The sequence below is a fragment of the Lygodium microphyllum genome, chromosome 10, assembly GCF_053477565.2.
Source record: "Lygodium microphyllum isolate KBCC chromosome 10, Lygodium_microphyllum_v1.1.10, whole genome shotgun sequence".
NCBI classification, from domain to species: Eukaryota; Viridiplantae; Streptophyta; class Polypodiopsida; order Schizaeales; family Lygodiaceae; genus Lygodium; species Lygodium microphyllum.
In genome coordinates this window covers 93247564-93262247 of record NC_141144.1, presented here as the reverse complement: position 1 = coordinate 93262247, position 14684 = coordinate 93247564, and the positions used below count along the sequence as shown (strand labels likewise).

Below are 14684 nucleotides of genomic sequence, written 5' to 3'. Positions count from 1 at the left end.
GTAATGTATTTTTGAATTGATAGATGCTTACTTTGATTCTCAAATGAGATACATTAGGCTCATGCTATGATGTACGAGAATAGGTCATGGGAAGGGATAAGCTTCTTCTCACATATTTGAAAGATGGAGTTTGCAAAGTGCATGTATTAAGGAAAGTTAATTGGACTTAGTTGTATATGGCTTATTCGTTGATAGAGCAATCGATCAAGGGTTATGAATAGCAAAATCATAAAAAGAATAACATTAGGAATTGTGCATATAAGTATTAAGTGAAATTTTGCATAGATTCACTCTTTGATTCTAAGGGGGAGAGCAAATACGCGATGGAATTATTATTGCGTCTATTCTTGTATTGTTGGGAAAAATACAATTAGTTTTGTTTGTTGATTGAAAAACACCCTAATTTTTTTTTTTACAATCAACTGATTGTTGCATTGCGATTTGGATAAATATTTCAAGTGCTTGTGTTTGATAGTAAAAGCATGGCAAGGGTCGGTAAGGACAAGTAGCCATGGGGAATAAAGGAATGTGTTTCCTGGAAGATGATATTAGGTTGATTGCCTTGATTGTGCTTGATTCTTAATGGGATTAATTAAGGAAGGATATTTGTACAGGTGGATCATCTCCAAGATTGCATCGTGTATTACCCCGAGAGGGCACTGCTTGATTCACGGGCCAAAGGTCGAGTGGTGAAAATGCCAACCATGGAAAGTGTGTCTCACTCTTAGGTCGCTTGGGGTCAGTGGAGATCTAGATAACCCTTGTTGAGTTCGAAACAGAGCTATAGACTACTGTGAGCCCAATGTCTAGGACGTTGGAAGATCCTATTCTAGATAAAGGATGGAAATTTTGGTGCCATGTGATTTGGACCAGGTACTTATGTTGGATAGAAGGGATACATAATTCTCGTGTATGGGCAGGAGACAAAGATTAACTTGAAGATAAGTTAAGGAACTTGGTTGTCAAAAGGACTGCTTGTTTTGTTTTTGTGTCTATGCTGTAAATTATGCGAATGAACCATTTTTCCTAAAAGGCTTAATTAATGAAGCTGATTTTAAATGTCGCACATAAATGTGGTAGGACCTAATTAGAAAACTAAAGCTATCAAGGGAAGCGCGTGGATGGAACCCCCGATGGGTCCATCCCACGGCAGGGTGGTCCCAGGGAACTGGGAGGCTTCTCACAAGGATTTATCACTGTTCAACTTTAGGTGTTGTTAAGTTAGAACCCGATTCATGCCATTTTAGGGGACCGGAATGGGACTATGTCCTACGGGTAGAGAGGTTGAGCGCGCATCCCTCTCATTTCCCATTCTCTTTGAACCAAGTGCGGTATGGATCTGCTTCGGATTGGGTATCTCTACGTAAAGTAGGATACCCAAAACCCAATGCTAGAATGCTTTCAAGAGACCTTGACAACTAGGAACCCAAATTTCAAGTCGATCCTAGTGGGTTCGGCCACAAACATTACATTGCGAGGCGGACTCGGGAAACCCTAGGCAACAAACCCTAGAACATTCCATGGGAGTGCCGGGTATCGACACTTAGATTCGTTTCTTGATGTTTACACCTCAACAACCCCACTAAGGAGAACCCCAATTTTTGTGTAAGCAAGAGCTCTGTTTTAGACAAATAGATCATGCAAACATAGCTTCACATATATTTGAGTGTGTATTACACAAGTAAAGAAGACATTTGACAATTATGGAGAGATAACTATCAAAAATGGAAGATACATCCTCTTTTAAAGGCTTCAAAGTTCAACTTCAGATAGATCAATAACCACTGACTTACAATCAACCATGCAAAAGCTATAGGAAACTTACTAGATTAACTTTCTTTGAGAGATGAAGATCTAGTGTGGTTCTTTCCAAAAGTGAATAAGTTTGATATTTATCATCTCCAACTTAATACACAAAGCCACCTTTGTTTGAGATGTCTTTTCTTCATGAGATCATCCACACATTTTTATGAGTATATACCTGCCATTCTCCAAGCATATATCTACCATTCTAGTTAGACACATATAGAATAGCATCATTAAGGTCTTCCTCTAAGACCAATTATCAAATACATATCAACCCGGTTATGTCATGCACATGGAGCTTGTTTCATCCCATATACTATCTTTTAAAGCCCACAAACTTTGTCTTCAGCACCTTGAGCTTCAAAACTAGATGGTTATTTCAAGTACACTTCATGCTTGAGATATCCATTGGAGAAGGTTGATTTGACATTCATTTACATTACTAACCACTCATGTTGTGCATCAAGGGTTAGAATGGTATGGTACAGATAGTAGTTAATAGACACAAAATAATATTTGTAACCAAAACCCTTTATTTGCACAAATATATTTCTTTGTCATAGGTTATAACTCATACTTATCTAATGATCCATTGACCTTATACTTATCTTTGTAGACCCACTTAGTGCCTATTACATTGTGGTTTCTTTAGACTATCTATAAGACCCCAAGTGTGATCATGCATGATAGAATCATATTTTACCTACATAGCTTCCATCAACTTCGGATCCTCCATAGTCTCTTCAAGGCTATTAGGCTCTTGCAATTTCTCTAGCAATCCTATACTTGATGATATGTTATTGAGTGCTCCTTTGCTGCTCTATCCTCTTGGATTGGTATGGCACATATTGAGCTTCTTCAACTACTCGTGGATCCCTACTATCAAGGATATGAATTATATAATTGGGCAACAACTTCCTTCTTTAGGGCTTCTTATGCTCAATATTCTTGTCATATGAAAGTTCTTCATGCCTCTTAATACCTTAGGGCTAGATTAAAATGCATCTAGTGGTTGTGAATGATGAGTAGGGATTTTTTCTTGACAAAGGATCTCCTTCCTCTACTTGATGTTGGTGCAACAAACACCTCATCTCGAGTTATGCTAGCCTTCCTTTTAGTATTGGTCTTAGAAAAAGTCCTCTAAGACCTCATCTACAATCAATCTAGATTTAAGTGTTTCTTTTAAAATTTGAATACTAGACCTCTCATGCCAAAGATTGATTGTGTTTTTCAAGCTTCTACAATGTAAGTTGTAAATTGATACAAGTTGTTACTATGATTTGCCGTACTAACAACTACACCATCTACATTGTGATTTCAACACCATTCTATCAATGTGAATCTTCATATCATGTGACTGATGATGATCACAACAAAAAGTAAGCTCCTCTTTCTATGGATAGCCACCATGATGGCATCTCCTATCGGACATAGCAAGGAATCCCAAACTTGATTATTAATTAGTGTTGTGTGGAACTATTATCATGATATAGTGATCATCTATTGTTAAAGAGTGAATTTCTTTTGTACAAATCTCTTCAATAGCAACACATATTACAACTTTATTTTGAGCATTGTTACTGGACTCTTTCTTAGCTAGTCCAATGGATTTAACCATATGAAGGAGAAGAAGCACATTAGCTTCTTCTCCTTATTTGGTAATTAGTAGCCAACCTATTTTGTGGTGGGACAATTCCTTTATTTTTGTCTATAAAAAGAGGGAGTGTAGCCACATCCCATTATCCATCCATTTAGATACTTACAGATTCTTGGTGTGGAGAGAGGAAGCTTGTGGAGTGTGTCAACCATTGTACTTTTGTCATAGTGGATTCCTATTCCCGATTAGATTTCATGCATTATCTCTTTCATCAATTTTGTATCTTTCATTATTTTGTTGTGTGTTTTGCTCTTCTAACATGGTATCAGATGTTTAAGGTTTCTTGACCAAGATCTTATTGGATGATATTTGCTTCTACTTTTTGTTGTTGATTGGCCAAGATAATAGCATTGTGTCTTGCGTTTTTGGACATTGGATGCTTTAATAGATGTTTTGTATTTACATTTCTCACTAAGAGAAGGGGTATGTTCAAGGTGGACTAGTTTTGGTTGATGATCTCATTGCAGTCGATCTATGTGATGTTGATCGTACATGGGGGGCTCACAAAAATAGAGTTACTTATTTCCTATGTAGGTACTTGAGGGGTGGACCAAATATTTTTAACATAAAATGTCTCCTAACATGATAATAAAGTTATAGAGCCATTCCACCCTAGGGAGGTGTACATATAGGACAATCTTACTATACTAGACATAAAAAAAAGAAAGAAGTATTTAATTAGTTATTGGTCAAAATAACAAACTATGAAATGACTAGTTTTAGACCATAGTAGGGAATATGTACTTGGGCAATTCATTTTATCCAATGAATGTAAAGTTATTGAAGGAGAAAATTTTAAGCTTTCTTTTTAAAGTTATACATGCATACAATGTTCTCCATTTATCGAGTGAATAGTTGAGCAAAATATACTTTTTTTCAAAAAGAATCATACATGCATGTAATGTTCCCCAATTTATGAGGAATAAATAGATCAAGGCTAGCTCCATTGGAAACTCTAGAGAAACATTATATAATAGCACATTGTCTCCATTTATCCATAATGAAATATCTTAGGTCCATATCTGTACTAGATATTTATCCATAAGAGAAAGTTGTGTAATCGTGATTGGTTGAGATCCTCTCTCAAGATCTTTTTCCTTCTCTCCATTATGAATATTTAAGAAAATAATCTATCTCTAATAGTTGCAACAACCCCAAGACAAATGTCTCCATCAAGAAAGGGACTAGACCAAGTTTGAAACATATTTATATCCATCCTTCACTTGGGAGGCACTCTACTACTAGCTTTATCATGTTCCTTGCTCCTTTGATGACTTGTAGCCTCTATCTCTTGATGCCATCTAGTACATCTAGAGAGGCAAGCTGCTCCCCTACTGTACTACCAAATTTTGTGAAAACCCTCTCTATGAAATATAGGCCCTTTGGTATATGTGAAACTCTAGTCTCAAGTAACTGTTAAAGTTATTGGGACTAAATGAAGGCCAAAAGATACTAATCTTTAAGCTCAAAGAATGGAAGCTGAAAATCTAACTTCAAAACCACTCTAAAGATCTCTAAGGTTAATCTATTTAAAGTCTCCATGAATGTTACTTTTCCATGTTTTTTAAAGAACAAGTTCAATTCCCTCTAACTTCCATGTTTTTTAAAGAACAAGTTTAATTCCCTCTAACTTCCATAGCAATAGCTTCTTTACTGGCTCATCACTTAAACAAGGCCTCTAAACTAGCTTTATCGATAAAGCTTTACTCTAACAATTCAAAATCATGATCTACGACCCACTTCTAGATAGGATGAATAATGATGTTCCACGCTACCTTCACCCTACCTAGGTTCCAATCTCCTTGTGGCCAAATAGAGTTCTTAAAAATGCACATCTAGCTAGTGTAAAAGCATTAGCTAGACAAGAAAATGATAGCAGCCCAAAGAGGGAAGGTACTCAATAAGGGGTGACTAAATAAGGTTCTTGATAATAGCTATAGAAGAAACTCGTCCTAATTATCCAATTGTCAACTTGAGGTAAAGAAAGATCAATCGTAACCTCAAATTTTGTTTTCATTGTTAACCATTTCAAGGATAAATGGCCAACAAGACAATAATTGCATCATTCACTCACATGGAGATCCTAGTGACCCTTCCTTAAACAAAAACAAAAATTTTCAAAGACAGAAAAAATTAATCAAAAGGAAAAACAAGAAAACATTAAAAGAAAAAATATGAGAAGACATTACATCCTTGAAATCAAACTCTACACCATATTGTGTCACTGCATAACGAGGTTTTAGTCCCTTTAACACTCTTTCATAATCCTCCTGCATAATCCAAATATGAGAATTTGTTAGTATTTACTTTACATATAAAAGATGCACAAATTTTCTCCATGAAAATAAAAACTTTCGTGATAATCACCACCAAGGTAAAAATACAAAATGCAAATCTTATAAGGGATGAGATGTTAAATATAAGTAAACAATTAGTGAAATAGCCATTCAAAGTTTATTTTATATATCCCACCCCCAACACACTCATGCACATGTGGGCATATGCTCATGCATGCATGCACACACATGCGCGTGCACACGCGCGCACGCACACACACACACACACGCACACGCACACGCACACGCACACGCACACGCACACGCACACGCACACGCACACGCACGCACACGCACATGCACACGCACACGTGCATGCGCACACGCACACGCGCGCGTGCACACACACACACACAAGAAAAATGAAACAAAGAAATATATATAATGTGTTCCAAGATCAAAATTGGCACATGAGATAAAACCATGTGCAATAATGATTATCACTACACATCAAGGGGTATGACATGCTAAAAGATAACCAGTGCTATACTATACAAAACCATGCACAATGATGATTGCCACTAGACATCAAGGTGTGACATGTTGAAAGGTTATTAGTGATATACTGTGCAAAGAGGCGAAGGTGATGTGGCAAGGTGAGATAATGCACATCTAGGGATAGAACATGAGGATGAGGTAGTACATGTCTAGTTGTGTGGTTGAATATGAATATGATAAATTGATTAACTATCTTTGGTTGATCAAGATTGGTTGTAGATAGAGTATGCCATACATCCCTAATGAATATAATATGGGGGTAGCATTTTGATTGATCCCTTAACTCTATCAGGTATTGCTTGTGTCGCTAGCGCAGATTTCCCTCATCTCTCTCTAATATAGCCTCTTTCCAAATCCATGCACCTGTAGTTAGTGTGATACTCTAATCTCCTTGACTCTTTGGATTGTCACCCATTTCTGTGGGTATTGTATGCATAGTCACTATCTATAGGAAATTAGTGAGTTGTGATTGTCATCCCTCTTTGTAGAGTACCTACTTGTAGTATTGGTATAGTATGGCACCTTCACAGGAAGGGGCTATCGGGGGGTGAGAGCCATGTATATCCTATGTGCAACTAGTTTTGAAAAATGTCCTATCACATGAGCAAGTTCCTTTAAGTGTGAAAGAGGTGTGTAGAGGGGGAGTTAGGGTCATGCTGAAAGGGGAAAAGGTGATCCATGTCGATCTCGTACTTGATGAGCCATAGCTCCTCGACCTATGTATACCATGAAGTCTCATGTCTTACTTGAGCTAGCTGCCTAGAGGCCTCAAAGGCTTTCCTAGGTAGTCTATTTGAGTGCATGTTGAACACTGTGTATGAAGCTCATGGTTTGAAAAAGTGCCTCCAACATCATGGTGGGTACAATAAACTTTCCTCTAATAATCTCACCTGGTACTAATGGTTGGCTATGGATAATTCATGAGAGCATGATGATCTTTGGTCTCACAAATTGTGCCCGTAAAAATGTAGCTAGGGCAAGGGTCCAAACAAGTACACCATACATCACAGTTGGTGTGACCAGTGTGTCGAATAGCTACCTTTGAGTGCAAGGCTCCTTGCAATGTGCTTGGTGACATTGTCTCTCCAACATGTTCAATGCTATCTGTCCTCATATTAGTTGATCTCTAGTTACTTGTGCCATGGAAAATCTCTTAGCAGATGTAGTAAATGTGACCCCTAAGTAGACATGAGTCCACAATCTCCATGTGTCTAGCTCCTAAAGTGAAGACTAATCTCTTGCTCACTAGGGTTCATGTGTGGAGAATTAAGATCTTGGTTTCCCAAAGATTAACCATCAATCCACATTATGTGCAAAAGCCATGAAGGGCATGGAGATGCCACTATAGATCCTCTTATAACTTGGAGATCAAAATAATTTTTGATATAATAGAGACTAGTATACCTTCGATGTTCACCTCGTCACCCTCTCCTCATGTGATATGATATTCTATAGATTCACATTTAAAAATTACATATCATATTTGGCGATAATATATTTATTCATTAAAAAATAGTTTGATGGCATGAGGTTTAGCATTAGCACCAAATGCGAGTTTAAAGAATTATTTAACTAATAATAATTGTAATGTCACATTTCAAATAAGAATAATGAGTTGATGGCTCATAAATAAATTCCTAATTTAGGGAACATGGTTGGGAATTTAAAAGGGACTTTATTTATATGTGTGAGAGTGGTGGTAAGGTACTTGATTTACCCTATTTTCTGTCAATTAAAGGATTGAAAAATATATTTTTATTAAAAATTAAAAATATATCAATTTCTTAGCCATTTAATGAGGAATGATGCATGATATGATATGATACTCAATGGAGTGAGGTATGCATTAAAAATCTTAAATTATGATTTCACTTAGACACTAGATTGTTAGCTTTGAATGATTTTTTTAAATCTCATAAAAAGTGACTTAATTTTATTAAAGATATAGAAAAACTCTAACAAGGAACTGAAATGGTGGTAAGACTTGAATCAATTGTTTGGATTTACTAAAATAAATCTCAAAAATCTAAACATAAAAGAAATCCTAAAATAAATCATTGTAGAGTGACAATAGAATATCTATGAGGAGTGGCCCCTAAAAGGTGGGGATAATTGATAGCATACCTAGGTTAGTTTTTCTAGTTTTTAGCTAGAGATCTAGCCATGATTAATTAGTTGGAATAAATATTGGATATTTTAATATAGGTTAAACCAATGAGATTTTAGCTAGTTGAAGTGTGTGAAAGTAGTGTGTAAGTTATTGTTGGGCTATGAAAGAAGTTTTGAGATGAGCTTAGAAGGTTAGTACAAGAGTGGACTTAATCTTGATTTCCACCCAATCTAGTGTAAACAACACTCATAGCTACATCTCTAGAAAAACTAACTTAGATATACTATGGATTCTTCTCACCGGGTTGCTCCTTATGATTGTTTCTCTATTGCTTGGTGATAGTTTATTCTAAGATATCTTTATGTTTAGTTTTTGAAGATTTGTTTTAGTATCAATTGGTTCGAGCTTTGCCACTGTTGAAGTCCCTCATTAGGGTTTTTCTCCTTCTTACATAAAATTGAGTTCATTTTATTAGATTAAAAATAAATAATTCAAAACAAACAGTCTAGCATTCAAATAAAACCCCATAATTTAACACTTTTTAGTCCACACCCCACTCTATCAAGTATCATATCACATCGTGCATAGTTGCTTATTAAATGGTTAAGAAGTTAGCATATTTTACATTTTTCATAAAAAAGTAATTTTTACTTTTTTTAATTTATAGAAAAAAATTAATTCAAATACCTTATCACTTCTCATGCATATACAAACAAGTTTATTTGATACCCCAATTAGGCCATCCTAAAATAGAAAATTTATATATGAATCCTCTACTCATTTTTTCATTAAAAAAATAAAATTATAATTATTACAAGTAGATTAATTATTTAAACTCACATTTCATACTTAGGCTAAATCTTCTATCACCAAGCCACTAAAAAAAAAAAAGATATTATTGCTATATATGATATGCAAACTTTTAAATATAAATATATTTTTGTTTGTTTTTATTACATATATGATATATTTGGCACAAATCCAAAAAGTATGTATATTTTCATTTAAAAAAATTAGTCTAAAGGTTTTCATATCAATATAGCTTTAAAATTTTTATATCTAAAAAATCTAGTAAAATAAATAAAAATGAAAAATATCTCAAATATTTTTATATGTTTTTTATTTTTGATTATTTTTATAATTTTATTTTAATATAAAATATACATTTGAATAAAATTAGCTAGCTTTTTACATTTATAAACTTATAAATGCATTTTCAATATTTACAAAATACACAAATTGTGATATCGTAGAAAATATAAATAAATAAATAATATACATATATATTTGTAGAGATATACATGTTATTTCTTTAAAAATTTCAAAGTAGATTTTAAAACTATTTTGAAGTGTTTTTAATGCTTTCATATTTTTTAAAAGAAGAAAAAACCAACAAATATAATGACACACAGAGAGTTTAAAATTGGGCTTTAATGTTGTGGTCAAAATATTTTAATATGAGAAATTTAAACATTTCCATGGGTCATAATTTGGATATCTCAGTCTCTCTAGAATCGAGATGATGAGATAAGCACAAATTAGATGGAGAATAACGATCACTATAATATGACAAGAGGTGAACAAGAATGCAATTATAGTGAGGATGATGCTTATTATCTTAGTGATGATTCTCTCCTTTTTCCCCTCACATTTAGCAGTGCTACCTCAACAACATGTGGTCTTCATTCTCGTCTTGATGATAATGATGATTATCAAGGTATTACTTTAGATTTATCTTTGATGTTCTACTATCCATGTCTTAAGAAAGATAAGACAAAAGAAATCATTGGATTCTTGCCGAGGCTTAGTGTTTTTTTATTTTCACATTATACATTACATGTAAACTCATAGTAAAGAATAGGGCAAATGGTTTTGAGCCTTAGGGTTTTAAAATGGAAACCTTATCTTCTCATGCATCCTGTCTCTACTCATCATGTAGCCCACTGTGGAGGCTATGGCGTGTGAGGAGGCATTAGTAGACTTTGAGGGCTTGCTGCAGGTTGTTGTTACCTCTACTCCTTATTCTTCTTTTATTCACCTTGCCAAATAGGTTGTAAAAAGGTGCCAATGAGCTAGAACTTTGTAGAGGCTGCACCATGGAGTACGATGTCGTGTCACTACACGCACACATGTGAAAAACTCTAGAGTGCATCATTATCTGACTTTCTTATTGATCTAGAGAATAAATGTCATCTAAGTCATTAGTGCTAGTGTCAATGGCATGGATGGTTCAAAAATACTAGATTTTTGAACAATTTTAGCCTATTTTTGATACTTATTGTAAATATCCTAAAAAGCTAGGGAAATTTCTAGAATAGAGTAGCATGCAGAAAGCAAGTTACTTTTTCAGCTAGTTTTTGGATTTTTCATGAAAAAGAAAGATGGGAAAAATTATGCGCGTCGCAATTGGAGTTGACAGGCAGCAAACTGCACTTTGAACTGAGAGAAGGAGTGATCTGGGAGATGCCTGAACAGGTGTCCTGAGGTTTTACCCCTCTTTTGGAGCCAACAGAGCCATCAGATTTGGGTTTCGAGAAGCAAAGAAGACGCAGTTATTTTGATGCACGTTTTTGGTCTACGAGGGAGCTCTAGGAGATCTAATGCTTGGAGATTGCTTCTGAGTAGTGCTAGACAAGAGATTCTAGGTTCTATCAATACATATTGATTTGATTCATTGTGCTTTGTGTTTTATTGTATTTACCTCTTGTCTATTCGTTTTCTTCTCTTCCATCTCCTATCTCTACTTCCCTCATCTCTGATCCCCGATGGATACGACCTTTCGACTAAAGCCCCTCCGACAACGAGATCCATAATATCCCAATCCCCAACCAACACCTTTAGAAACACATGAACACCACCCAAAATGTCCAAATAGACCTTAATGGCAATTCACCTTCCTTATTTGATGCATGCCTATTTAGATGGGCTATCCATGTTGTGACATCAAAACTTGAATAGTTGCTAGCTATGCTAATCTCAAGGCAAGAGATGAGCATGAAGGACATGAACAAGTTAGCCAAAGGGGGTTGTTGAATATTGTTAGAGAAAAAGGAAGAGACAAAAGAGGAGACAATGAAGTAGAGTGGTATTGACTCGAGCAAGAAAGAAAAAGAATGAAAATTTTTCAAAAGAAGAAAAAGAAGAGACAAAAGAGGAGACAATGAAGTAGAGTGGTATTGACTCGAGCAAGAAAGAAAAAGAAGGAAAATTTTTCAAAAAGCGTGCAAGCATCCCTACTAATCCTCCTCTATTCCTCCACTGGTCATGCTCATCTTCACTCCTCAACCATCTTTTTTTCTTCTTCTTCTTTGCCTTATGTTATTTCTCCCACTTCTTTCAGTCTTTACCTCCAATGGTAAAGACCTTGCTAAGAAGTTAGTCAATGGAACATATTGAAAATGTGACGGATATAATATTGGTCTTCTTCTTCTAAGCACATATATGGGCATTTTACCTAGAGTAGCTTCCCTTGTGGAAGAGGAGAATTTGTTGAAGACAAAATTTCTAGCATCATTAACCTCTTCTCTTCTTCCTCTTCATGTCTCTTTCTTGAGAATCCATAGTAAGCTTGGTTTTGGCAAAATAGAACAAAAATTGATTGCCTCTCACCCAACATACAAAGAAGTGCAAATTGAGGATAACCATGTAGCAAAGTTTTGCTTTGAGCTTGGCTCCTCACCATGAAACTTACAAAGAGACCTTTCTTGCCATGAATAAATACACAAAAAAGGCTCAAGACACCCATGATGATCAAGAAACAAGATTAGGTAGCTCCTCCTCTTTGTTCGTACACAAAAGATCCATAGTTGTTGCACAAGAATAGAGCAAGAAGAAGGATGGACAAATAGACTTTTGAAAAGAAGGAAGAGAGAAGTTATAGAACAAAAATCAACTATGCTCCAACCTCCTCAATCACTTTTTTTCAAGAACCCCAATTGAACTAATTTTTATCTTTATTAATTTCAAATATTAGACCATACATAAATATTAAGGTATGAGCCTTTAGCTTTATGTATTCCAAGAAAGTTTCCTAAGGTTTTAAAGATAAAACACATATGCTGCAGCTTTTAAAGCTCCAAGGCAAGCATTTACAATGCACCAAAAAAATATAACAATGAAGTAAAACAAAGATCTATTAGCATGAAAATTTTGGAGAAAATAAATGATTTCTTGATGAAGAATCATATTCTTTTAGCCTTTTTGGTGTAGAAATTGGAGGCTATAATCAATGTTTCTTGTAGAAGGCACTAATGGCTCAAATCTATTGATCATAAGAATGACTAGGTCATGACGTCAAGGGGGACAAGGACATCTAATTTGAAATAATGTTGGCTTACTCCAAGTTAACATTGTTGGTAAACATGCTCTAGCTAGGAGTAAAATAGTAGCCATCAAGGGAGGAACTCTAGTTCTCACCATGATGAGAAACTCAGTAAGCATCCTCTATCTAGATGGGTCCATATGTATTGTTGTCCTCTTTGGAGAGGGTCTCTCTATAATATGGAAGCTCAATAAGCACACATCTTCAATTGTAATTGTCTAAAGCTCTCTAAAAAGAGGTGATGGTATTGCATGTTGATCTCATGGAAGCTTGTGTAATGATATATGTTGTTCTCCTTTGATCTGATAGATATAGTCGTTTGGACAAAACCCTTATATCTCTTGATCTATGTCCACTATTGGTGTCACAAGGTCCATATAGGATCATAGGCGCATTTAATATTGTGAGGTGTGTATCCATGTATGTTGAGCATGTGGAAAATACATCTTGAGAGGGGTAGAATAAGTGTTATCTTATCATTGTGGTCATCTTGTCTAACTATGGATGGCTAAGTGTTATTCAAAGATACTCAAAGCTATTGTCAATTAGCATCAAGTATCATGCTCCTTTGCTCTCATTGTCTACAAGACACAAGTGTCATGGTGAGTATATTTGCCACTAAAGCTTCCAAAGTATTTGAAAGAATGTCACTACCTTAAAGAGGCCTCCATAACCATAGGTGTGGGACCAAATATCATGAGGACATAAAATTTTAATTTAATGCTATTTGAACACTTAAGTTCTAACTTGCACATGTGGGATTAAGTTAAATGTGTGTCACAGTGGTAGATTATCCTAGCTTGAGTGATGAGGAACATTGGAAAATTTTAGGTGGATAGGTACTAGTGGAGCACCTAAATCAGGTTGTAGTCAAGAACATGGAGTTTCTCCTTGGAAATGACTTTTAGTATCACGGGGTTAGATATCTAAATGATTTAATGTCTTGGACTAAGGTTCCTGGAAAGCTTCAATATTTTAGGTTCAAAGAGGTTAGGACTTAAAATTGAGGTTGGTAGTATCTCATGTTATTTTAATGATGACATAGCCAAAGGGCTTTGCAACTCAAATTTGGATACCGTAAAACTGAGGTAAGAAGACCAAGATTACATTGCTCAAAATTTGACTTTTTGCCTCTTTGATTTAGAGTGTCTCCTCTGCCTTGTAGACCTCATTTAGATGTCTTGATATTCTTCATCTTCATCCTCCAATTCTTCAAATGTGTCTTTTTCAATGGCTATTGATACTTGCACTTTGAGAGGTGTAGAAGAGTGTAATGTTTCCATTACTTAGTTTATTTTAATGTGCATATACATTCCAAAGAAAATTGATTTATGTTGCACACTTAAAAAAAACTAGCTCTAATTATAAAACTAACTCTCATTATGAAGACAATAATAATTATTAATGAGGTATTATATGCTAGTTCATGGAAGAAAGACTTGGGAGACCCTCCCAAGACTAAGCTTATTAAAACTATATTTGTAGTATAGAACAACAAAAAGAACTAGCCTAGTGGATAGTCACTTGGTAGTTAAGTGCACTTGGGTGACGACACTGTTGAGATGGGTGACCCCTCGAGAAGATTTTCCTACAAGCTAGTGGGAGCTTCTCGTGTGCAGCCAATAGCCCCAATGAAGCCTTCGTAGCCTGTTGGCCAAGTATGCCAAGGTCTATGCCTTTGTCACCGCCTTAGTTACTGCCTTAGTCGTAAGCCTTGGAGTGACGGCTGCCGATGACACGCCATGTGGTACTCGCCCATAGATTCGTAAATTTTTATCTTCACGCTACAAAAATGGAGCTCCCTCTTTGATGTCATCAAAAGCGCTAAAAGAAAGTATTCTCTCTTTGTCATCGATTATCATAGGAAAAAACACTATAAATTGAGGGCTTGGGGATGACCAAGAAGGGGGAAAGAGCAATTTTGATGAGGGCGAGACACTCATCAAGAAGGAGGAG

The 14684-nt window shown here is 35.5% G+C and overlaps 1 protein-coding gene across 1 annotated transcript in view; it reads right to left on the bottom strand.

Moving 5' to 3' along the window:
- LOC148030286 (protein HAPLESS 2-like) overlaps positions 1-14684 on the bottom strand; it is a 179886-nt gene that overhangs the window by 38502 nt on the left and 126700 nt on the right. The window contains exon 10 of the mRNA XM_087686571.1: positions 5653-5733. Coding sequence (XP_087542697.1) covers positions 5653-5733 — 81 coding nt within the window. The remainder of the gene's footprint in view (positions 1-5652; positions 5734-14684) is intronic.